General features: G+C 46.5%; 1 protein-coding gene across 1 annotated transcript in view; it reads left to right on the top strand.

Annotated features, from left to right (window-relative positions):
• LRBA (LPS responsive beige-like anchor protein) overlaps positions 1–25820 on the top strand; it is a 2444222-nt gene that overhangs the window by 386287 nt on the left and 2032115 nt on the right. Inside the window, exons 17-20 of the mRNA XM_086962285.1 lie at positions 3260–3357; positions 19733–19825; positions 23558–23666; positions 24283–24364. Of these exons, the coding sequence (XP_086818411.1) occupies positions 3260–3357; positions 19733–19825; positions 23558–23666; positions 24283–24364 (382 nt within the window). The remainder of the gene's footprint in view (positions 1–3259; positions 3358–19732; positions 19826–23557; positions 23667–24282; positions 24365–25820) is intronic.

Raw genomic sequence — 25820 nt, 5'->3', positions numbered from 1 at the left:
ATAATCCCTGGTTCCCCTGTGCCTCTCCCTCCAGACATCCAGCAACCCCCATCGTTCTTGCCAGTCCTTCCTGTGCGCGGCCAGCCTGCGCACAGGAGAGTCTACTAAGGGGGGATGGGACCTATCCAGAGCAACATCCGTAATCGAGTTGAAGTCCCCCCCCCCTAGCACTATCGGACCCGCCAGGAAAGAGGCCAAGGACCCCGAGAGGCTATCAAAGTATCGGCCTTGGTCAGTGTTCGGTGCATAGACACAACAGAAAACCACATCCCGTCCATATAACCTCCCCTCCACCGCCACAAACCTGCCATCCGGGTCTACTACCTGATTCAGCACTTGGAAGGGTATCCCCGCCCTCACCCAGATCAAGACCCCCCTGGCATACGCTGAGTAAGTGGTGCCAAAGACCTGGCCCCGCCATCTTTTCTGCAAGGCAGCGCACTCTTTTTTGGTGAGATGAGTCTCCTGGAGCATAGCAATCTGAACCCCCCCTACGTACCAGGTATGCATGTACTTTGTGACGTTTCACCATAGTCCGCAGCCCCCGGACATTCCACGTTAGGCATTTCAAGTTAGGTAATGTCCCCATTCCAACTCCGTACAGTCCGAATCAAATAACAACGGTCCATGGCCCCCCCCAATGCAGTTGCCCCCCCCCCCCCCAAACAATCCCAAAACTGAAACATTCCCCAAACCCCACTCCCCAGGACAGAGCACACGTACCCAATGGCCGCCCCCATCCAAACCTTGATCCAACTTCTCACACACTTACCCTGTGGTCTCCACCACAGTCGACCTTAAGGGCCTAAGGGGGGTGAGTCGCCGCCGACCCCAGCTAGCGGAGCCCGCGTCCCGCACTTCATCCCCTCCAAGACACACAGCTCCCCCTCCCGGCAACCCGCCCCCCAGCAACAGGATATCACCCTACCATGAAGTCCCGATCTAGTCCCAGTTCTATCTCAGCCGCAGAAAACAACATCCGAAGTCTGTGGGGTTACTATCGGCCCCTTCTGGCTCTCCGCCTCCGAAAGTTCCTCTCCTGTTCTGCTGCCTTCCCCTCCCGAGTCCGTTTCGGCCCGTTCACTGTTCTGTCGCGACCCTGTAATGGCCGCCGTCGCTGCGAGTGCATCCCTCTTCTCCGCCGCCATTTGAGCCTCCCGTTTCTCCCGCTGGCGCCTGTTGCGGGATCTGATGCGTTGTGACTGCCGCACCCGGGGCTGCTTGGGTTGGTCTCGCCGACTTTGGTGCGACCTGTCCGTCCCCGCCCTGTACGACTCAAGCCATTGCCAAACTTCGTCCGAAGTCTGGAAAAAGTGCGTGGTGCCATCCATGATAATCCGCAGCTTGGCCGGGTAGAGCAAGGAGTACTGGATGCCTTCCTCCCTGAGCTCCTTCTTCACAGCAAGGAACGATGCCCTGTCCTTCTGGACCGCCTGCGTATAATCCGGGAAGATCGTTACCTTGCTGTTCTCCACCTCATAGGGGCCCGACATCCTGGCCCGCTGGATGAGGAGATCACGGTCCTTGTAGTGGAGGAGCCGCACCACCATCGGTCGGGGGGGGCGTCCAAGCCCCGGCGGGCGAGCGGGCACCCGGTGAGCTCGCTCCAGAGTGAAAAATGGAGTAAGCCCCTCCGGCGCCACCACAGTGCGGAACCAGTTCTCCATGTAGGCCACCGCATCCTCCCCCTCAATCCGTTCCGGCAGGCCTACGACCCGCACGTTGTTCCGCCTATTGCGGCCTTCGGCATCCTCCGCCCTCCGCTCCAGTGTGTCCAGTCGGGCCAAAATGTCCGTGATCCTGTGCTCCGCGGTCACCACTGATGGCTTCAGGTCCAGCAACAGTTGGTCATGATCCTTGACCCGATCCGCCAGCTTCGCGTGATCCGCGCGTAGCAGCCCCAGGCCCGTGGCCACTTGGGCAATGTCATTGTGCAATGCCTCCTTAGTGGAGGTGATCGCCTCAAGGATGGCATCCAAACGCCGGTTCAGCCGCTGTTCCTGGTCAAGCTCCGGGGAGGGACTCTCACTCAGCCGAGTCGATGTCGCCGAGTCCCCCTCGCGGCTCCCGGGCATCGGCCCTCCGATCGCTGCCATGTCAGGGCGCTGCGTCACAAGTCCGGTCACCCGTTCTGCGAGTATGCCCGTGGATCCGTGCCGGCCACCGGGCACCGGGCAGTGCTATGTCCCCGCCGACGTTCTCAGGAACAATGGCCAGGCGGACGAGCTCCGTTCCGTCACCCCCCCTTGGCCTGCGGGGGGGAGGATGAGTCTTAGGGCGGTGGCCGACGAGGGCCCCCGATCTTCTGGGTGAATCGGGTCAGCGTCCCCTGGTCTCAGGGCATCGCGCCGCCAATCCTTATGTGTCGGGCAGCCAGGTGCAGGGTCCCTTGCTACTTGGTGACGACCGGACTCAGGGCTGAAGTTCGGGACCGTCCGACCTCCTCGCCGCCATTTTCTTCACACCCTGGGCTACACCTCGGCCGCCTCCTCTCTCGATCTCCTCGGGGCCAGCATTCCCCCAGCGACTCTCCGATTTCGCCCAGCTGTCCCCTCACACTTCAGAGGGCAGGAGCGTCGTCTCCGGGTCGCCTAGGGTCCCGAAAAACAGGAGAATTAGCGGGATTCCGCGCGGAGCTGCAAGCTCACGCCGCCATCCCGATCGGCGTCCAAGCCACGCCCCCCGGTAGGAATTAAGTCATGTGCACTGTTAACACCCATGGAAGTTCTTTTCTACTGTTTCATCATTTCAGACTATGATTGTCCCATCTGCTCTCAGATGACACAGCCCAAAAACACAAAAACCATACTCCACAGACGTGACCCTAGAATGGCCTCCCAACAAATGTCAGTAGTGTATGCATCATTTGAATTAAACCTCTGGTGGCCTTACCATGAATATGGTTACAGTTGGAAATGGCTTGCTAATAGACAGTGTGTCACTCCTCAATTTAATGTCTGTCTTGTCCGTCTACTAAGTGTTTTAGCCCACGCCCCAGCTCCATTCACAGACCAGGATATTTTAACCTTCTAGTTTATCTGCTAGTGTGGAAAAACATGTTTGGCTGTTTTTGAACGTAAATTACACTCAGTGATTCTACAATCTTGAGTCATGTAGCTTCTTATTGAAGATTTTGTTTTAGCGGAAGACTGGCTCTTTCACACAGTTTTCTTTTTCCAAATTATTTTGATATCATACCTAATGGTAAGTGTATTTGTAAAATCGAACATTTGTCTTAAATTGGAATTTTTCCCAACAGGATGACAATTTAATGGATGTCCTGCAGCTGTTGGTGGCTCTGATGTCTGAGCACCCGAGTTCCATGATCCCTGCTTTCGATGCGAGAAATGGGTTACGGTAAGGGCATGCAAAATGTGACGTCAATAACCTAAGTTTTCATACTTTTCAGTAAAAGATGCCTAAAGTACTGTTATGTTTCAAAAGCAATACTTACTACTATACCTATCCATTGTACTGTATTAATTTCACTAATTCCCTGATCCCAGTAGTGATATTTCAGCTAAGCAGTGCTCATTGAAGTTTAGTAGTCACTTCTTTTATTTTATTTACCTTTTTTCTGCATGGGAATTCAACACGTACACCGTAAAATACTCTGGAAATCAAACACAATTTTCACTTGTAAATTGTGACACCTGATGCCAAAAAGTTTGCGTTGCATTTTATTCTAAATTTTAAATCTGCCCTTCTCATGATGTAAGTGATCAAGCAAGACGTGAAGTATTTGTTATTTGTAGTCTAAAGTATAACGATGCCTTCGGTCTGATTCAAAAAATCTTTTTCTGAAAGAGCAATATAAATTATCTCCTTCTAAATGCCATTAATCATTTCCAAGAAACTAAATTTTGCCTCATTTATATACCCCCATACCCAATTCCAACTCAAAACACCAATTTCTAACTTATGCTTTATTTTTGCGTTTGATTAGAAAAATTCTGTACCACGACTTATTGATTTACCAAACAATATTTAGGGACAATCACAAGATAAACATCTATATAAACATATTACTTCTATACAAATCTATATATACACACATATTTTTTATCTCTTTCAAAACATGTTAGCCCAACAATTTTTTTTAAAATAAAGGATGCTATAAACAAGTACAACTAAGCATTCCTAAGAAATAAGATCTAACCAGAAATCAACAAAAGAGCAGACCAGGTCTATATTCTTTCGACCTATCTTCTTATTATACTCTGAAAAGACACCAGTGCTAAAAATAGTTTGTTGTGAAAATATATATTCAAAAGAGTATAATAAAAAGATAGGTCGTCATTTGGCAAATGTTCATGGAACTTTCTTAAAGACTGAAAGACTAAAGGTTAAAGTGACATTATAGTTAGGCATGGTGATGATGATATAAAAAACCTCTAGAAATTACCTGAAAAAAACCAAAGTTCAAAGCAACGTTATAGTTACGCCATATAATAAAATAAAAACGAATATTTTAAAGCAAAACATTGAAATTCATTAGTTATAGTTTACTATGATGACACAATACCACAAGTTCTTCAGCAGTGCAAGATTTCCTTTCACTTACAGACCACCAATAAATGTTCAGCATCTACAACTTAGACAATGAAAGGAGGGGCTAGACAATAGTAACTTGGTTTCTTCTTTTCTGCTGTGTCCAACCATTGTGAAGATGTTCCTGTCACCTAACTCCAGTGGCGGCTCCTCCGCTAAGGCAGAGGAGCGTCACCCTACTGCTTTTTACAGTGCAAAAAAGGAAACCTAAAATAACACAATGTTATCATTTTATTTTTCCTTGATGAAGCAGGTTTTGGGGCGGGCTTGGCTGTCGTCACAGCCAGCAGGGGAGGAGGAACTATGTGCTTTTAAGTGCTCATGACAATTTAGTCGGCCGTCTCGGGCTGGCTAAACAGTCATGCACACTTTACGTGTTCTCCACCGGGTGGTAATACACAACCTGGATGGAGAACATGCACAGGCTTCCAGTGCCTGTCTGAGCACCGAACCATGGCACTTAGACAAATCACAACTGTGCTAACAGCAGCGTTGTGATTGGCTTTGGGGAGCCTGTGTGCTTCCTGGCTCCAGACCGGAAGAGAAGCAGACAATAGACTACGATGGAGGAGAGTCAATGGTCTTACAAAGGTAAGTAAAATAAAAGAAACTTAACCTCCCCGCCCGCCACCCTCGTTCAGTACCAGCTGCCACTGCCGAACTCTGTGATACTCAATTCAGCAATCTTGAAATGATCGGTGACAATCTGCCTTGCCAGGTTTCAAACTCGTGCCTTGCAGATTACTGTATATTGCAGCGACGTCGATTCATCTCACTGTACCATTTTGATGACCCAACACGGTTGGCTGAAATTTACTTGGACACTTCTCACTCTTTAGTCTATTAACAGTGTCCTCATTCATGAATTCACTTATTAAATACATGTTCACTGTGTTTTCGGGTTGGAAACCCACTACTGTGATGAAAATATGTTAAACAAAATAAAAAGATTTCTCGAAGATTACTCGGCTTGGTGTGACACTTAAACAGCAATGTGCCATGCAGCTTTAAACCATGACAAACTTTCTGTTTTCATTGTGTGCAGCATTGCTATTATGCACCAGCATTGGCATTATAGACCAGAATTGTGATGGACAGTTCAGAATACACTGATGGTATTGGTCTGTTCGAATGCACTGATGTCTGTTTGGAATGGACTGTGGAATGCGGTTTGTAAACTGCACATTGGAGGTTCTCTAGGTTGGTCGCTCTGAAGCTTCCCTGACGCAGGCTTCTATCTGAATAAAATGTTTCAACTTTAATTGTGGCCTCGTCCCTTACCTCACGGTGGTGCTTGGTGATGCAGCCTGGCCGCTTCAGGCTGATTCACCCTCCTGCTGGGATTTGGATCTAGGTTACACAACAGCAGGTGCAGTAACCCGCTAGAGCAGAGGTCCGTTGCTGGGAGCAAAAAATCACAAAATGTATCAAAAGGGCCAGGCACTGACTGAGCTCCAAGGTTTTATTCTGATTGCTACTCTGTATTATCAAAATGTAATTGAATGAACTCCTCCTACCTGTAAATTATACACATGCCTTTTTGTTTTAGTGCTGTTTTTTGTTTGGTATATATATCAATAAACAGAATTATAAAAAAAAGGCCAGGCACCTGCATTATTCAGCAATCCCGTGGTGAGTTCAACGGGTGACCTGGGGCTGCACAGAGATCCACCTCATTAGTAGCATCAGTGCGCTGTGTGAATGTGCTGGAGAGAGTGTGTTCTTGCAGGATGCACATGGATTTCTTAAGCAGGATTGGCAGCTGTTTTACTAGGTGGTGGTTTTTCGATCCTTTTAAATCTGTTTACACGCTCCTCTGAAGAAAGTACACATATCAAAACGCTATTATCGGGTGTTTGCCTTAGCCAGCCACCAATCTCTGAGAGAGAATTGAGGCCCGGTTAGTACGCAGTGACATCTTTCAAAAGAATTGGCAACTGCCCTCTGTTAGGAGAGCTGGCATCCCATTCTTTTTAAACCACAGAGAGGAACAAAGCAAAGTACCCTGTAGATAATGTACTGAAGGAAATATCTGATAGACTACTAGCCGCAGATTATGTAACATAAAATCATCCCAAGGCGGGAGACTGGATCCGGAAAATCTTTTGCCACAGCATCTCTGCGCGCCGGGGGACGGCACCACGTGACTCCGCCCTGACGTCCGCGAGGTCACATAAGTCCCACCCTGGCACGCTGACATCAGTTTCCTTCTTTTCCATGTGCAACACGGATCCGGATTGTGTTCCCTTGACCTGTATTAAGGCCTTCTTTTAACGCCTTTGCGTTGGGAACAGTGTGCAAATGCCTCTAGGTTTCAAGTTGTGTACTTCATGTATGCATCAGATTTCGGCGACAGATCCTCACCCTTTTTGTATGTGGTGTTTGGGCAAGCACCATGATTCTACGGACTGCGACGCTTGTCAGCATCTGAAGCCGAAGTCCCAGCGGGAGCGCCGGATAAAGTTGCTTTCGGCCCGCTTGTCCAGATTGGTCTAGTCACAGCATCTGTCCCCTACCTCAAAAGGGTGCAGAAGCTGCCGATTCCGGCTGCAGTGTCGTCCTTCACCGAGGCCCCACGGGTGTTGCTCGCCCACTGGTAAGTCCTGCAGCTTGTCGCCGAGGCCTTGTCCCCGTTATGCAGAGGGCGTGGGTTCCTCTCAGGACGTGCACCCTCGCCCGTAGCCACCCTATCCGCCGTTTCCTGGCATTGGGGCGACTAGGGCCCAAATGAAGGCCTATTCTGCGGCTCTGCAGGCTTCTTTGGGCCCCCCTCCTCTTCCTGGGACTTCCGCGGATCCCTCGCTATGCGCAGGGCCTTCCGTGGACTCGCTGGTGGATCAGCCCCCGGCGCCGATTGGTTCGGCTTCAGGTTTTGGAGATGTGGTGTCGTCGAGGTGTGGCCCTACGAGGCTCCCCTCTTCAACCCACGGCGTCCCTGCCTCGCCGTAAAACCCTGCGGGGTTCCCTGTGGTGTCGCAGGAGGTTGCCGGGACTAACGGTTCGTCCCAGAGTCCCCCTCTGTCCTCTTGGCAGGCAGCTGTCTTACCAGAGGTCGAGTCGACACCTTTCCTGCACCCACGGCTTTTCTCCCTGGCCCTGGCGGCACCGCGGGTGAAGGCCGGGACCCGGGACGCCTCCCCGAGTCCCTTTTGGCCCTCTACGCAGGCGGCTGCCTCGCCGGAGGTAGAGTCGGTGCCTTTTCGGCACCGTTGATTAGCCACTCCGGCTCCGATCCCGCCCCTTTCTTCTATAAGGCACGTGGTGGTGGAGGTCAACTCGGCACCCCTGATGACCACTTCGGCATCGATCGAGGACACACCATGGGCCCGTATCGGACTCCAGGGCACAGTCCCAGCGTCGTGTCGTCGACTCTTCTTCAGCTGTCCATTCCTCTCAGGAGGTTTGTCATCTTCCTGTCTCCCCTTCACCGGCGACTGGACGCTGCATCATTTCTTTTTCCCCGGTGACTTCCACAGCCCCTGGACCCTCTCTTCCGCCCCTCGCTGTTGGTTGCCCCGCAGGCTTCTCCGCCTTCTCCGAAGGCCCCTCCGGCCCCTCCATGGGTCTACCATCCTACAGGGGTTGGCCACTTCTTACTCAGGCTGGGCTTGGGACGGGCAGCTTAGTTTTCAGCCTTCGCCCACAGAATAGTTGCTCTCTTCCCCACGACACCCTACGGAATGCAGCTTTTTTCCGGGTCATGTCTACGGCTGCTGGCATTTTGCAAATGGGTAACCCGGTCACTCCTCTCCCTATGGACCATTTGTTGTAGGTTCTCCACCAGGGCTCTGGTGGAGGGGAACTGCTTCTTCCATTTGAAGCTTCGCTCCACAACTCTCTTCTGGGAGCCTGGGGCGACCTGCTATGGGAGATCCGGTGCCTCAGCTGCTCCTCCACCGCCACTGTCCTGCTCCGCATGATCCAGTCTGCCTGTTTTCCCACCCAAGTCTCTGTCCTGCAGACTGCTTTTCCTTCCTTGCCTTCAGTGCTGCTCCCTCAGTCACGGGAGGCCCAGTGGTTGGACTCCTGTGGGCGCACATTTTCGCTTCCACTAGTGCTGCTTTGCGCTTGCTCAACACACTTTGTGTGTTGGCCAGGGCTACCTCCGGCCTATGGGATTCAGCTGAGTCCCTTCTGTCTCGCACCTCCCATGAAGGTGTCTGCGCTGATCTGCGGCACCATGTGCTGGATGGTCGGGAGTTAGCTGCAGTTATTCTCCGTTCGGCCTTGGATGTTTCTGATTCTCTCGCCCGCTTTATGGCGAGTTCTGTGGCTCTCCGTCACCATGCTTGGTTGCGGGATGGCTCCTTACCTGAGAATATTCGGGAGCATCTTGTTGACCTGCCTTTTGATGGGATTCTTCTATTTAACACCCACGCGGACTCCACCATTCAACGATTCCTTGCGGGGCTCCGTCCTCCTCCCCCTCCTTAAGCTTCGGCTTGTCGGTCCTCAGATGCCTTGTGGGAGGTGTTTATCCCACCTTCCTCTTTGGGCCTAGTGTTTCGGTTGGCCTGTCTGTGTGTTCCGTGTGGCTTGTAATGCCTTCTGGGTCCTTACGTTGGCCCCTCTGTACTGTTAGTCAAGTCAAGTCAAAATTTATATAGCGCGCTACATACCCATAGGGTCTCAAGGCGCTTGAGGAAGGGGGGGGGGGAATTACTTGTCGAGTATCCAAGTTTTAAGTTGCTTTCTGAATGCTAGGTGGTTCTGAGTAAGGCGAAGGTGAGTGGGAAGAGAGTTCCAGGTTTTAGCTGCCAGGTAGGAGAAGGATCTACCTCCCATGGTGGCTTTGTTGATGCGAGGAACAGTGGCAAGGGCTTGGTTGGAGGATCGTAGCTGACGGGAGGGGGTGTAGAAGGACAGTCGTGTGTTGAGGCATTCGGGTCCAAGTTCGTAAAGTGCTTTGTGTGCGTGGGTTAAGAGGCGGAAAGTAATCCTCTTATTTACGGGGAGCCAGTGGAGGTTTTTCAGGTGACCAGTGATGTGTTCTTTACGCGGGATGTCTAGTATGAGCCTGGCTGAAGCGTTCTGGATGCATTGGAGTTTTTTCTGGAGTTTTGCGGTGGTACCGGCGTATAGGGTGTTTGCGTAGTCCAGGCGGCTCGTGACCAGTGCTTTTGTGGTGGGTGTGTTTTTTGGCTGTTAGTGAAGCCGTATAGGTCCTCAGGTTGGACCATCTGTGTCTTTTTTTTGGCTGATTGGTAAGCTGCCTGTGGTGCTACCCACAGGTTCTTTATGTTCTTGCCCTCTGCTGCAGGTTTGTCCCTTAGAGGTGTTCCCATGTTTTGTTTTGGGATGTGCCATACACTAGGTAGGGTACTTGTAGGCTATTGTATAGCTCTGTACTAAGCTGGGCGGGTGTGGATACCTCCTCTGGATTCCTCACCTTTCCTGGCGTCACTGTATACCCCTTAGTGCGGTCTTTTTTCTTCCATCTTAGTGCATCTTGCGCTGCTCCAGGTTTGGTCCTGCTCAGTATCTGAGGGTGTTTCTATCCTTCGTCTATAGGGCTTGCCTGTTGTGCATATTGTCCTTTGTTTCTGTGGGACATCTGCTTCTGTGCGTTTTGCCTTCCTTCTCCAGCCTCTGGATCGCCAGACCGACTTTGTCATGCCATCTACAGCGTCGTGTCGTGGTGTTTCCACCTTGTTATGTGACGTTTCGGCCTGGTCCTCTGCCTTGTGTTTCAGGGGGGCTAGGATATTCCTGGTGTTCTCCTGTGTTCTGGTTGACGGCTTGAGAATTAAACTACATATTTCTCCTATTATCTTCTGGCCGGTCCCACTTCTTTTCGTGGGTCGGGTTGTGCCACCGGGACGGTCCTTTTCTGGGGCTGGTTCTGGAGTTCCCTTGCCTTTGTCTTAGTCTTGTGCTTGGCTTCTTCTGGGCACTCTACTTCATAGTATGTACCAGCTGCCTGCTGCGCACGCATGGTCGTTGTGGTCCACCTCAGTGGGCCTTGGCGTGTACCCGTGTGCTCCTGTCCCTTGCTCTGCTGGAACTTTGCGCAGCTGTGTCTTCCTTCTCATGTATGCGCTTCTCAGCTGTGGTGCCGTTCCTGTATTGTCTGCTGCCTAGGGCTGATGCCTGTTCAGCTGTCCCCTTCGCTGTGTGTGTGTGTTCTCCTGAGACAGGCTCTGCCTCTCTTCTCCTTGGACTTGTGGGTGGTCCTTTTCTGGCGGACGCCTTTACCCTCGGGTAGGTTTGTAGTATCCTGGCCTTCCCTTCTCCTTGTTCTTGCTTACTTCTGCTTGGTGGGGGCTGGGCCGTCCTCCCTGTCCCCATGACACATTCCATGTTGGGGCCCTTTGTTCTTCCAAGCTGGTGACGTTCTCTCGCAGATCCACCCTGGCACTGTTCCTCCTGGTGCTGTCCTTCACCATTTGCTTCTTTCCTTTCCCTTTCACTGCTTTTTCGCACACTGTTCCCATACTCTCACAGTTTTGTTTGTGATGGTACCGCGTTGTGGCACGGAATAGTTCTCAGAAGAAAATTGATGTCGGGCTAGTACTTATTGTGACCTCGCTGACGTCACGTACGCGGACGTCAGGGCGGAGTCACGTGGTGCCGTCCCCTGGAGTGCATAGATGCTGTGGCAAAAGATTTTCCGGATCCAGTCTCACGCATGGGGATGATTCTAGGTTAAGGAATCTGCAGCTAGAATCGTCTCTACCAGATACATAGTTACCGAAGGTAAGTTACTTGTACGATTAGACCATCTTGTGGTAACGTGCAGGGTTTTTCATCTCAACGGCAGGCCACCATCTGCAACTAAGTAGCTCATGAACCCTACTTAGTGGCAATCTAAGCCCAATATAATAGTAAGCCACTGGAGCGAGCGTCCACTCCATCTGTATCTAACATGGCGACTCCATGTTTGGGCTGTGGGGCCATCTTACTAATTCATTCTCTTTTTGAGAAAATGAGTTTCATTCAGAGGTACTGATGTCAATGAGTATTAGGCACCAAGAGACATTTGTGATACACTTTTTATGAATTTGCAGAATTGAAAAAGGTTTTGAGAGAGGTTAAGCTCTACCCTTGCACAGGGCCATAACACAATTTTTCTGTGTACCAAATGCAGGCTGAAAAGAACTTGCCTGTCTAGCCAACCCTTGATTGCATCAGTTCACAGCTACCAACTATGTAACTATAAGTTTAAAGTACACGTGCTGGAGATCACTTGGTGTGGGGAACAAGTAACCTGCGCCATGGACACCTGCTCCGGGAAAGCCTTTCCATTTGCCTGATTTCCATTTAGGGTGTTGAGACGTTGTGATCATAGGTCTGTACGAATAAAGGTGCAGTGAGACTTGCAGTCCTCTCCTCACCACTCCTACGTCAGGATTTAAGAACGGCTTGCTCTACCTTGTCATCGAGGATATATACAAAGTTATGGCATCGAGTTAAAGTAATCTGAAGGTCAAAATCCTGACCGCTTTTTAGGAGCACTAGATTGGAAAAGGGCAGATTTGAACTTCTAAGGTATTGCAAAGGAAAACTCAAATGTTAAAACGTCATGTTTACTAATGGCAGAAGCCCCAGCTATAATCTTTGTGTTGCAGAACATTAAGAGATTAGTGCTTTGACTGTGGGCTGACTCAGAGGCACACTTGGGTAATGGCATTCACCATTGTCTAATAGTTAAATTCCCAGAGGTTCAGTTACTTATGTTTGCAAGTTGCTGATGGGGATCCTCCTCGCTGCCTGTGAACTGAGTGTCATATATGTTTATTTCATTTAGTGGACTTTTTGGAAAAAGTCCTAACAGAACTGTCTCCAAGTGAGGACACTTTAGACGTGATAAAATATTAACCACAGACCTTTAGTCAGAACAGTCCATTTAAGTTACATAATGAAAAAGTACAATACATCATTACATAATACCTTTCAAAACTAGTTTTAAAAAATCAACAATTCATGTGTTGTGTTTGCACTATTGTTATAATCTTTCCTTTTCCAGATTTGTATAGTGTGACTCTTTAGGAACCCTGTCTTGGTTTCTCCTTTGTTCCCTGCCCCCCTTCCTCTTCCCATCCCTTGGTACATTCCTTCTGTTAAGCCAGAGGGTGCCTTGAAATGTTGACAAGAGCGCCTGACTGATGGGGTTTGTTGGTTGCTGTGCCCTGTGCTCTACGTGCTTGTGGTGGCAGAGTGGAGGCTGTAATAAAGAAGTTCTTCACTTACCTGTTTTCAGTCCACTTTATAACAAGTATCGCACTGGATTTTTCCACCATCTGAAGATGATAAAGCACGATTGCAATAACTGCTATTTATAAAATAGCAAGAAGATGCCAATTGTAATAGTGCATGCTTTAGTTCTCAGAGGAAGACAGACATGTAAGGCTCCTCTTTCTATCAGTTGTTCTCAAGGAAGGGTGATCCGCATAGTACTCACAAATTGGGGCACTGGTGCACAGTGAGTTGGTGGACACTTGGCACTAGTGACTACTGAACAGTGTTTCACCTTAACAACAGTAGCAGAGTTAGCTCATGGAAAGCTATGGTTCCGCACTGACGGAGGGCAGTCTTTACAAAGACTGTGGATTGTCTCGACTAGACCCCGGTAGGAGGAAAGCGTTTTAACGTTGTGATATTTATAACCAAAGTGCAATTGCTGATTTGTAATGCTGTCGATTCTGTATGGTTGGTAACCAATGACTGAAAAGAGCAGGATATAAATTAAAAAGAGGAAAGCCATACAGAAATCTTGAACATTTAATGGGGAATGAGGACTAATTTTCCCATTGATTCCACTCTTTTCTTAATGGCTCTTGACACTCAGATCATCAGATGTGCGGTATTAAAGTACAAGAAAGGTAATGCTGAAGTCTGTAGCTGCTATCAAGAGCAGGCAGTAAATTAGGCAGATTGTAGGGTTTGCTGGCCACAATCTGCCGGTGGTTTCTATTTATTCTAAATATTTTATTTTTGGGGCAGTGTTGTTCTGATGCAGTCTCTTTTTTCCACAGAAGCTCATAACTGTAAGATATGCAGGAGATTTTTGGGAAAACCCCTTACCTGCAGGGAAGGACATTTGCTCAGTTAAATCCAGAAGAGAAAGGTGTTGTGACCAGGACTCCTGAGATGAAGTGTTCTCTCATTGCAGTCTACATAAAAGTAAGAGATCTCCTAAATGAACACCTGCAGTGTGATAAAGCTTGTAAAGTCAAGCCATCTACCTCTGAAGAACCTCCTTGAAAATGCTTGAAAGAAATCTGATCGGACGGCAATCTGACTTTATAGCGCCATCTCTGCTACTGCCATCACTAGCTTGTCAATGACTGCCTCGTCGATTTTGCCTTACACATTAACATCAGCTACACTGATTAGGACTTCATCATAATTTACTTTGACCCTGTTGTCTACTCCTTCGCAGCCACCACATGGGACCACTCAGACTACCTTACTGTCCATGGCATCTCTTTCGACAGTGTGACCCTTGATCACAACATTGTTAACAGCATCAAAGGAAAAGAAGGTCCCTCTACGGTTTGTCAGACAACCCTCCTGTGGACCCATGTGTCTCCTAGAAAGGTTCCTTTGTTTCTGCCTTTCAAGATCTCAGACAGAGAGGACGAGTCACAGTACAAAAGACCATTTGGAGCAGCTCCTAGCCCTATCCAGCTGAACATCCAATGGTAGGAGGATGACGACAGGGATGACCAGTGTGCTGGAGATAAACAATAAGAGTAATAATGGTGATACTATGACGACGAAGAGGAATCACATTGTGGTTACAGACATTCTCACTATGGTAGGCGTTATGAAAGGTTTGACCAATCATGATGAACAGATGGCTCATGTCCCGGTCAGCCTTATTAACGAACTGTGTCGGATGATACAGGATTATTATCTGTGTCCATCAACTGTAGAGGTTCCTAGATCCAGTAAACTTCAACACCACAATCTCTTGCAGTACTCCACCCTATCCGCCACAATCTCAGATCCAACTAAGCCATGTTCTGCTGATGGATTTTGAGTCATCCAATTATAACAATTTACCAGATTAAGGAAAATGTTCACAGCACACACAGACCAGAACAGATGAATGGGATGTCTATGGCACCCACATCCAACATACCAACTCCCTCATCCAGAATGTCCAGAGTTCTTTGTCATCTTCTGGTCTCAGAAGGATGTCCTTCATGACTCCTACTGTGGGATGTCTGCAGCTCCCCCTCAACTGTATTTTCTGCCCCATCCTGCTACACATTGTAGCTGGTCGGCTAAGTAATACAGCTTGCAGTCCGGAAAAGCTGGCCTGCCCTCTGTCGTTGGCAATCTTAACTCTTTCAGAGTGCCTCTGTGTGATCGTGCCCCACACTAAGTAATATAGAAGCCATCGAAGGCTGATCATCTTTGACAGTCATCAATAGTGGTAGGACACTTCTGAAGGATAAACGTTCTCTTCTCACTCCAAGTGCTGTCCTAAAAGTCCCTTATAAGAAATATACCTGGTTATAGTATAGTCACAGCTCTAGATATGTAAATGAAGTAGCTTCTAATCTCAGTCCTTGAGAAACCTCAGGATGAGCCACTCTATGCACCTGGTGTGCATCAGGAGTATGCTGGATTTTCTCCAGTTAACGCGAAGCCCAGATAGTTTTTTATATGTTTCGGTCGCACTCATCGTCACATCAGTTTCAACACTGTTGTCTTTTAGGGTCTGCAACATCATCTGCATAAAGTGATACTATGTGCTACACTCCACTGTTGGTTATGCCTTCATTACCACCTCCATATATCTGCTTATTTCCAAGTGGTTCAGTTGTTGGTGAAAATATTAGCAGGGTCAGGGGACCTCTTTCTATGGCATAAGATGCTGAAATCACTGGACCGGGTCTGACTCGCTGCAGGGTTTGTATAGGCAGTGAGGTCCATTTAAGAAAACCTGCCCTGAAGGTCAGTCTCTCTAGTACAGCAATTAAGAGTCTCCAGCTCAGTGGGTTATATACTTTTCCAGCATCTGCAGGCCATACAGTGGCCCTCGTGAGCAAAGATGCATATTCATCCAATGCAATCTTTGTTGTAATCTTGATTCACATCAATGATGCAAATTGGGTGAAACTATCAGAGTGCATTAGTTTGCAGAAAGAAAGAGCAGGACTGAAGCAGTGTGTCCTGTGATATGAAGTCATCAGCTACCCGGAGCTAGTCCTTTGCAGTGCACGACCACCCTGTAGGAGGAGGCCTGATCCAACACTTTCTCCAAGGATGGCAAATAATCACTTCTGACAGATGGGTCCTTCAAGAACGTTCAGTAGAACTATGGCCTTCTGTTCCTTTCCAACCAGCTGCTTTTTCCAGCCCCACCATTTTGGCTTTCGGAGGAACACCTGGATATTTTGTTGCAGGAGGTACAGGCTCTTGTGTCCAAGGGGCCATAGACCGGCACTGACCTCGTAAATAGGAATCAAGTTATTTGCTCCGCTATTCTCTCAGGCTAAAAGGACGAAGACTGTCATCCTATTTTAGATCTCCGCCCTCTCAATGCTTAGTTCTGTGTCTCCTTGAATCGGGCAACTGGTTGGTAGCCCTGGACCTACAAAATGTGTATTTTCAATGTATCTGGACGGCAGTCCCTCAGACACTAATTGCGGTTTAAAGTAGGTCAGGAGCATTTTCAGTTTGCCATTTTCCCCTTCAGTCTCGCCGGTGTCTTCTGGGTACTCACAAAAGTGATGGCGGTGGAACTTACTTGGCAGTTCGGGCTGTACTGTTCCCATGAGGCACAGGGTCAGACTGATTTGCATATGGGCATGTCTGAACTGGGGTGGCGGAGTGAGCTAAAGAATGATGATGGATTAAACCTAGATCAGTTGACTGGGGGTGAGTGCTTGCAATGTTCAACACTCCGTCCATCATCCACTTTGGTTTTGCGGTGGTCGTGCCACACCAGAGGTTGGAATACCAGCTTTCCCCTGCCTCGACCACTGGCTGTTGAAGGGAGGCTCCCCATAGTCAGTTGTAGATCACCTCCAAATAACAGTAAACTGCCTGACATTGTTGGGGTTTCATAATCAACATGCCGAAGTCACTGCTGACTCTTTTACACAGGCTCAATTTTAATCAGAGCCATCTTGGATACAGTGCAGTTCAGGGCTTTTCTTCCATCACAAAGAGTCCAGGACATTAACACTATGATCCTGATGTCTCAACCTTTGTCCTGGGTCTGTGAGTGGCTCTGAGGCCTCTTGACCTCCCTCATGCTGCTTATCAACTACGGCAGTTGGCATATGCAAGCTCTGTAGTGGAACCTGAAGTCTAATTGGGCCAGCAGCAAGGGAATCTGTTGGAATCCATCCATGTTTTGAAAGAGACTGAACAAGATCGGCAGTGGTGGCTGCTCGACCACAGTTGGAATAGTGGCAGTCCCCTCTCACTTATACACCCAGAGTTGACAGTGGTGACTGATGCAACGCTCCTGGGTTGAGCAGGTCTTTTGGGAAAGGTGGCGATCCGAGAACTCTGGTCTCCCAACAGATCCAACCTGATGGAGTTGTGGGCCATTCGACTGGCTTTGAAGGCCTTCTTACCGTCCATCAAAAGGTGGCTGGTACAGGTCCTCATGCACAACACCACTGCTATGCGGTACTGCAACAAACAGGGTGGTTCAGGGTCCTGTGTTCCGTGCCAGAAGGGTCTTCGCTTCTGGAGTTGGCTAGGAACACAGGGCATTTCCGTGATCGAGAGCCACCTGGCGGGATCATTGAATGACAGGGTGGACGAGTTCAGCAGATCGTGCCTGACAGATGACTAATTGTGGTTAAATTCTGGGGTGGCACAGAGCATCTTCCATCAATGGGTAAAACCCGGTCTGAATTTTTTTGTAACTGCTGAGTTTGCGCACCGCCCATGCTTTTGCGCACTGGTTTTCCAAGAAGGCAGTCTCTGGGAGACACATTCCAGCTAGAGTAAAGCACTAGACTCGTATGCATTTCTGCCCCTTCCTCTCCTGCTCTCAAGTACTAAATAAAAAAAAACAATCATGGAGGACCGGGCCAAATTCATCCTAGTGGCTCCAGGTTGGACCAAAGAGTGTGTGGTAACCTGAGCATCTGTCCCCAGATCAGACTTCTGCTTTAAAGGATCTCCCTTCACAGCCACCAAGCAGGGTTCTGCACAATCTACACATTCAGGCATGTAGATTGAGTGTCGGCAGATGACTGCGTTCAGTCTCCCTCCTGAGTTTGTGGATAGTATCCTTGCTGCACAGCTCCCCTCTACAAAATATATCAGACACTGGGACAGATTTGTGTCCTAGTGTGGTGTCTGCAAAAGAGACCTGTTGCAGCAAAGCTGTTGAATGTCTTACTGTTTCTTTTGTGTTTGGCTCAGCAAAGACTTGGGAGTGGGCACCATTAAAGGTTATTTGATGGCCCTTTGAGGCTTTTTGCATTTGCCGTATCAGCCAACCTGGTTTAAATCACCTGTTGTGATGAGGTTTCTAAAATGTCTAATACACATTTATCCCTAAACCCTTTGTAATGCAACAGTGGTATCTCAGTTCAGTCCTGACTTTCCATATGTGTACTCCCTTTAAGCCATTGCACATCATCTGTCTAGGTCTTCAGATTGAAGACTGTATTCCTTGTTGAGATTACTTCAGCTTCTCATGAGTGTGCTTCAGGCCCTTCAGTGCAGCGGCCCTACAACACCTATTTCCCAGAGAAACTGTTGTTGAGGACCAAGGCAGCCTTTTTGCCAAAACTTGTGACTCCTTTTCACATTGGGCATTCCATCACCCTTCTATGCTCCACCTCACCCCCCAAAAGAGGAGGAGAGACTCCATCCGCTGGACCCCAAAAGACCCTTAAGCTTTGTATGGATGTCACCAAATACCATCGGGTGTATGATCATCTCTTTTAGGGTTTTCTGGGGCTAAGAAAGGTAAGGCAGTGCAGAAATGGACTTTCTTAAGTTGAGTAGTGACCTGCATCAAGATATGCTATGTTTTGTTCAAGGAACAGCTTCTGGAGCGACTGAGGGCTCATCCCACTAGAGCCATGGCTGCTACCATTGCGCTGGTATGCGGAGTGGCTGTTATCATTTGTTAGGCTGTGACATTGGCGTCCATACACAAGGTCACAAACCACCTTAACAGCCAGTAGTAATTGGAAGGGCATTTCACCCGTTCAGTCCTGTTGCACTTTTTGGTCGCCGCCCATTCCACTGTCTGCACCTTGGAAGGTATTGGTTTGGTATCTGTTCTAAAGGTGAGGAATCTGCGGTTAGACATATCCATCAAAAGAGTAAGTTACTTGCCTTCAGTAACTCTTTCTTGTGGATACTCCAACCGCCGATTCCTCACTGTCCTCCTGTCTTCCCTGTTCTTTGGAACGATCTCCTATTCTAGTTACAAATATCCCAAGCTTGAGTTCTACATACTGGTAATCTGTTTTTTAACTCTACGTCTGATGGTGGGACTGAGTCAATAAAGAAACTGATGTCCGCGCGCCCATTGTTGTTCTTATATGGGGCAGTTTATCACTCCTGGATGGAACAAAGTCAACCTGGAGCTGCAAGGCACCATCTTTAGGTGCGGTACAGCACTGCTGTGTAAACGTTTCTAGATCCAGTCTAGTGCCTGGGATATTATAAAGGTGAGGAATCTACAGTCCGATAGAGTATCCACCAGAAAGAGCATTATTGAAGGTAAATACCTTGTTATTTTGAAGAGAGATGAATCGCTGGTATTGGTTTTAGTTGTATAGTCGAACCACTCATGCATTTACCACGCATACATTTACAACGTCGTCTGAACCACAAAAGCACATTTACAATGCATTCCTTTACCACGCAAGTCGTTACACCAACTTGCCTTAGAGAAAGCGCTTGACTTTGGAGTAGTATAATTTACTATTCCAGCTCCAGCCTGCGCAGCAGTATGGAAAGTGGCCGACTTAAAGTCCAACATCAGTTCAACAATGCTTTCCCCTTCGGCAAGTGGTTGTAACGACTTGCGTGGTAAAAGAATACTTTATAAAGGCACATTCGTGGTTCGGACCCCGTTGTAAAGACATTGCGTGGTTTGAGACTGTTTCCCGTTGGCTTTTGAGACTGCAGATTTGGTTTTTTTTGGTTCTAACAAGGACGCCGGAAACACCTGTTATTTAACTTCTTTAATGGTTGGCTAACTTAAACAACCATATTTTCTTTTTTCTTTCTTCCACAGTGTTATCTACAAACTTCTGGCATCCAAAAGTGAAGGAATTCGTGTGCAAGCTTTGAAAGCTCTTGGGTTCTTTTTGAAGCACTTAGCCCCCAAGTAAGTACTGCCTGAACTTCAGTACTAGAGGAAAAAAAACTCTTCCTATGACTAGAAAGTACTGAAAATTAAATAATGCTGTATTTATTTTACATGTTTGTATATATTTACTGTTTATGTAAATTAGTGTATTCACTTTCTGGGTGATAAATATATGAAAGGTGTTTTATGGATCTACACTACAGGCATGGCGTAAGCAGCATCGTATATATGTTATTTGTATAGCGCCAACCTATCAAGAAGGCAGCGGAGTGATGGACATGGCCTAAGGCCACAGTCAATGAGTGGTTGGAGATGTAGCTGATTTCTGGGACATGTTACTGTTACTACATTTGTGATGTAGTGTTCCCTAAAGTGGTACATTCTCAACTCTTTCCTAAATTGGAGCAGAGTTGTGGTAGACCTGATGGGCGCAGGGCTATAATTCTAGATGCTGGTTTCATAGACAGGAAGGCCTACTGACTTTTTTCCTTTTCTACACGTCTATATCTCCAGACTGATGGTATCCTTGCGGCAGGTGGGCAAAGAGCCACCAGTAACTGCAAGTGTATCTGCAAGATACTCAGGGGTGCTGGTAATAATTATTATGTGGCTCGTTTTGAAGATGTGGAGAACCAGTGGAGTTCTTCAGGATGAGCGTGATGTGACCATTTTCTTTAGGATGCCCTAAAGAAGGGGACAGGGGATACAGTGGAGTTTTGGAGTTAGTTGAGCAGGGTATTGCCACCAACCATATGCAAGAGAATGTGTGAAAAGTAGTTTAGTAGTGATTTTACGTTGTTTTCTTCTTAATCTGAGGTGCAGGCTGTGCAAATACATTTACAAAGTGAGTATGGTTCAGTGTAGTAGTCTTTCGAAACTAGGGAACACACATTTACTAATAAAGTTAAATGTGGATATCTTAATTGAGAAAACATTTTCCACATCAAGGCACATCTGGGTGACATGAGTCTACAAATGCTGTTGTTTTTGTAGGATTAAAATTGGTATGGCATATCAACCCGGCGACTCTTAAGGAACATGTGCTAAGTTAGTATTGAATCTGGCACTGTAGCAAGCTACAAACTGGCCCACAAACTCTTTTGATGCTTGCATTTAGCCAGCTTTGTTTCAATTGATTATTATACCTGTAATATGTTGTAATTGAGACCTGGGTCTAGTAAAAGACAAGATGCCATCACGTTTCACCAGTTGAGGCACTGTGCATCAGATTTGCCCCACCAGCGATAAATGTTGCCCCTATGAATTGCAGGTAGGGTAGTGTTGGACTTTACCAGGGCAGTAAAAAGATTTGCATTAGTCAGTTGAGATGTTAATTGGCAGGGTATATTTAACACTGTTGGTTCATTTCCTAAAGTTATGCATTTTATTGTTGAACCATGTTAGTCCCTCCTCGCCTGGGCAGCACATTCGCTGCTCTGCAAGGCATGCTGTATTGAGGAATGGACTTGAAGCCCCGCCCACACTCTGTCCATATTTTTCATTGGCTTGTGTCATTATCCTTGGTGAATGCTTGGTTCTAATTCGTTAATAGGTTTGTTAGTCCCTCCTTAGTACCACCTTGTCTTCCATTTGTAACCTCCAATGAGGACATCCCCTGCTATGTGTGTTTGTGCTCGGTAACCTTTAATTACAGCCTCCGAGCACTACTTTGTTGAATGCTTTTCACCATGCTCTCTTGTAAGGCTTTGTTTTTTTCTCATAGCACGGTACGCCACAATGGCGGCCGCGCCTTGATTTATTTGCGGCCACTTTACGGTGCTGAACGCAGCCTTATGTTCGTTTTTTTAATTTAACTTTTGTTTGTAAATCGCCCCATGCTGCGCTTTCACGTTAATGCGGCCTCATCCCTTTCTTTAGACGAGCCGTGTCTAAGGAAAGTGGTACACCGCCATTAAAAAAGTGCAGCTTGGGGCACTTTTGCAGACAACCATTTGCAATGCAATAGGTCTTGAATTTTTGAGGGTTTCGTAAATGCGAGACCTATTGCACTGCAAATGCTTATTGTTTTTATCATCAGTAAAAACATCTGTGGCAATCGCGCTTCTGGTGAAAGGATGTGCCACTTTTGTTCAGAATGTGACTTTTATTTTCATTAACTAAATTAGTGGTGGTTGTAGATTTACACTATTTATGAAACATGTAAAATAGGAGAAACCTCGCTCTTTTGTTCCCTGTGCGCCCTCTGCCAACGCTATTTAAGTTTAGCTGCTGTATCACATAGGTTACAACAGCTTTTGCTATGTTATTCATTCTGAAACTAGTTATTTGACTTACTGGCTATTGGTGAAAGAACTATGTTGTGAAACGTTATTACCCAATAATTTTGTTCATTTGGTGAGTGTTTTCTCCTGAAAGAATGTAGTTTGTGAGGAAGCAGTCCTTTTTTAAGTATTGACAGTAAACTGGTAGCAGGAGATCTAAATACCCTAGCCAGTGATGTCTTTTATTTGGTTAACTAAAAATAACTTGCTTAGAAAAGAACTATTAACTGTGCGTACATTTCTGTTTACTGTGACATCATATTATCAAACATTAGTTTCATGAGTGAGCAATGTACTGTTTAAATGCTGCCTTATTACATGTGGTCACATTAAAGATCCGGGAAATAATAACATGAACATGCAAGATCCGGTTTCAGCCAGAGCTTCCTCGGCTGATTATACTGTGTAAAGCAGCACAACCTTAGTGACTAACCTACATTTTAGGAATACATGTCTTGTATGCTTATGTGTCGTCCAATAAGTCTAATCACAAAATCAAGCTGTCAGTATTATTTTAATATATCTATGAGGTTTTGTTGATTAGCACCCACAATGTTTGTTTTTTAAAGTGATAGCCGTTATTTTGCAATATCCGATTTTACTTCGAAGTGTAGTTTTTGTTTTAAGAAGTGGTATGAACCTAGATTTTTTTTTTTTTGCCTGCTTTCTTGAAACCACTTCTTAAGAAGAAGTGTTTCTATTGGCAGTGTATCAATTCGTTTCCTGTATAGAGGGCTATCCTAGCATCGTACTCTGAGGGAGAGCATAGGCCTTCCCTTTCATTCAAGGGACATTTTTGTTTTTTAAAATATGTATTTTATGTACATCAGGTGAAGTATATATTCTGAAATGCATATGAAATCCATCTCACTTGTGATAAATGCATAAGGGAAGGGGCGCTGTGACCTGTGATGATAGAATTGGTGAATCCGGTCAGAGTGATCCACTGAAGTATGTTCCTTCATATATCTGGGAGCCATTTGTCACTGAAGATCTAAATCTTGTCAAGGTCCATTTTCTTTAGAGTGAAGGCTATGTAGAACGATTTAGTGCTACCTGAAATGTATGCATCATGTGATCTGTGAATAAAAGGACCTGTTTGTGGGAGGTTGAAATATTAGAGAGTGAGTTTAGGGTTCAATGCATGCTTGTAATCAGGAGGCATAGTTTAGTGAGCGAAGCATATGAAAATGTTCCTCCCTGTGGATATCCAGGACACACGAGGGAGGGTGTCAGTTGTGGGCCATGTGCTGCTGTGGTAAGTTTCAGCTCATTAGAGCCATTGACAGTTGCTTACAATCGGAGTGTTTTGTTGGTACTTTGCTTTCAACTGCCTTAATAATGAAAAAAAGCGAACTGCAAGACTCATGACTTTGCCCCTGCTAGAACCGTATGCTGAAATCCTGCCAAGTGTATTCATTTTAAAAGGAAAAGTGCATTAACCTCTGTTTTCTTTGTGAAACTTCAGGAGGAAAGCAGAAATTATGCTTGGACATGGACTCTTTTCCCTGCTGGCTGAAAGACTGATGCTTCAGACAAACTTAATCTCCATGACCACTTACAATGTCCTGTTTGAGGTAGTGCTATCGTTCCAAATCCAGGACTTCTAATTACCTCGAAACCTTACCAGGCCGCGTGCATCTTTGTTCTTATGGGTTCCAGATGGCACAAGAAACGTTAGCCGCCTTCCAAATTTTACAGTTTTTTTTTTTTGTAGTTAACTTGGAAAGCTCTGCCAACTCGGTGGATCGTGGGTCTTAGCAAAGTAAACATTGTTTTAATAATTGCTGGGGGAGCTATTTATTACTGTTTCATTTGCATGATTTTACCTAGCATGAATAATTTGAGGTGAAATTACTTCATGTATGTACGAAAGCGTGATTCTTAACATCCTAAGTGGACCGGTTACTGCCACATTGTTGCAGCAGGTCAGTGATGGTAACCTGTGGTAAAGGGGCGAGCTTTCCTTTGGTGCAGCACGTACAGTGGCACTAGGGCACACTGATCCCTAATTATTACTGCATTTCACTGTTTTAACAGCGGCAATGAGGTCCATTACCTTATTTGCGCTAGGGCTCACAACGCACTGGTGACTCCACTGTCTGTGGTAGGGTTTTTAAAAACAAAAAAGTCAATTATCAGATGCTTGTTAGAGAAAAAGTGGTACTGACAATGCATTTTTTCGCTCAATAGATTTTAATTGAACAGATCTGCACGCAAGTTTTACACAAGCAACATCCCGACCCTGACTCCACGGTGAAGATTCAAAATCCTCGTAAGCAGTTTAAATATTCGCTTTTGTGAAGTATTGTCATAGTTGTGACACTGTCCACACACTGGTTTATAAAATACAGCATTGTCTTTTAGAGAAGGGCGCCCAGAAATGTCATGAGGTTTATTTTGTGCTCTCTATCGTGTACAATACTATGTGAACCACATTGGAAGTAAGGTGTACATGAAGCAATGACAGTGGGAAGCTTGGTTGAAAACAAAAGTAAACCTGCCGTTTAGTTTATATAGAAAGCGGTGTTTCCACAAATAACCAGACACGCCTAGTACAGGCAATGTATCCTCAGTGGTGATGTTTTCCATCTATTTATTTTCTATTTAACGAAAATCATTTTAGAGGCAGAGGCCGACGGCTGTGCTCAAAGATATTTTGATTTAAGGCCTGCTCTGGTTTCAGTTCTGCTCTGATTGCATTACTCAAAGATGCCAGACCAAATTACTTGCAATGTGGAATTAACGTTCACCTCAAATTACTGTCAGTCCAGGACGCCGCAACTGGAGTGGAAAAAAAATGTATCTGCTCACTGCATTGTTTGGGGTAACTTCCTGAAGAGCAATCTTTGTGTGATCTGATATTTTATAAACTTTAGCCGAGTACAGTTGTATTTTTTTACCGTGCTGCATTTGAAAGCTCCCATGGTCTCTGCAGTGCTTTTTGTAGCTGAACCAGATCCGTTATGTGGTTCTCTGTCCAAGAAGTCCTTGCTGTTGAGTCACTTTAGAGGGCGGGAAGGTGCTTCCTTTGTAATTTATCATATTTTTTTTAAGATGTGACAGGCAAACTGAGAAAGAGAGCAACGCAGGGCCATCTCAACGTATATTGCATTGCCAACAACATATGAATAGGATATTATATATGGGTGGGGTTCAGGCGCGGCAGAGATAAGAGAATACATTGTTGGAGGTCTTGGGGCAACAGTAGGCAGGCTGTTCAAATCTTCATTTCTATATTCGTGTAACTGGAATGTAGTTTTGCTTTCTTTTGGAGCATGATTTATACATTGCACGTCCAGATGTGGGCATTCGGATACATTTCATAAATGCCATGTTTTTCTGTCCTCTCTTAAAACAAGGTGGAAATGAGTTGTCTTTTCCTTTTCTTTTCCTTCTTTTAACATATTCAGGCTGCAGATTTCACCGAGAATATAGTTTAGGCCTACCATTTGCAATGTCCACTTGCAAGACTTCCCTTGTTTTCAGTGTGCACGTGAGTCTTGCAAGGCTCAGGCTTGTTGGGTTTGCGGTTGAACAAATCCAGGGTGAAACACAAAACCGAATAAAGCCAGTGCTATGGGCCAGCATCCTGGATGTATTGGAACTGCTCGCTTGGGAACTACTTTTTGTTACATATCTATGCATAAAATGCGGGTCTATATATTGTATTTCAGGGTTGTTTCATTGGAGTAGGCTGTAGTTTTAGACCGATCGGCTTCTTAGGCATG

The sequence above is a fragment of the Lissotriton vulgaris genome, chromosome 3_1, assembly GCF_964263255.1.
Source record: "Lissotriton vulgaris chromosome 3_1, aLisVul1.2, whole genome shotgun sequence".
NCBI classification, from domain to species: domain Eukaryota; kingdom Metazoa; phylum Chordata; class Amphibia; order Caudata; family Salamandridae; genus Lissotriton; species Lissotriton vulgaris.
Note: the sequence above shows the minus strand (reverse complement) of the source record. Positions and strands in the feature narration are given on the sequence as shown.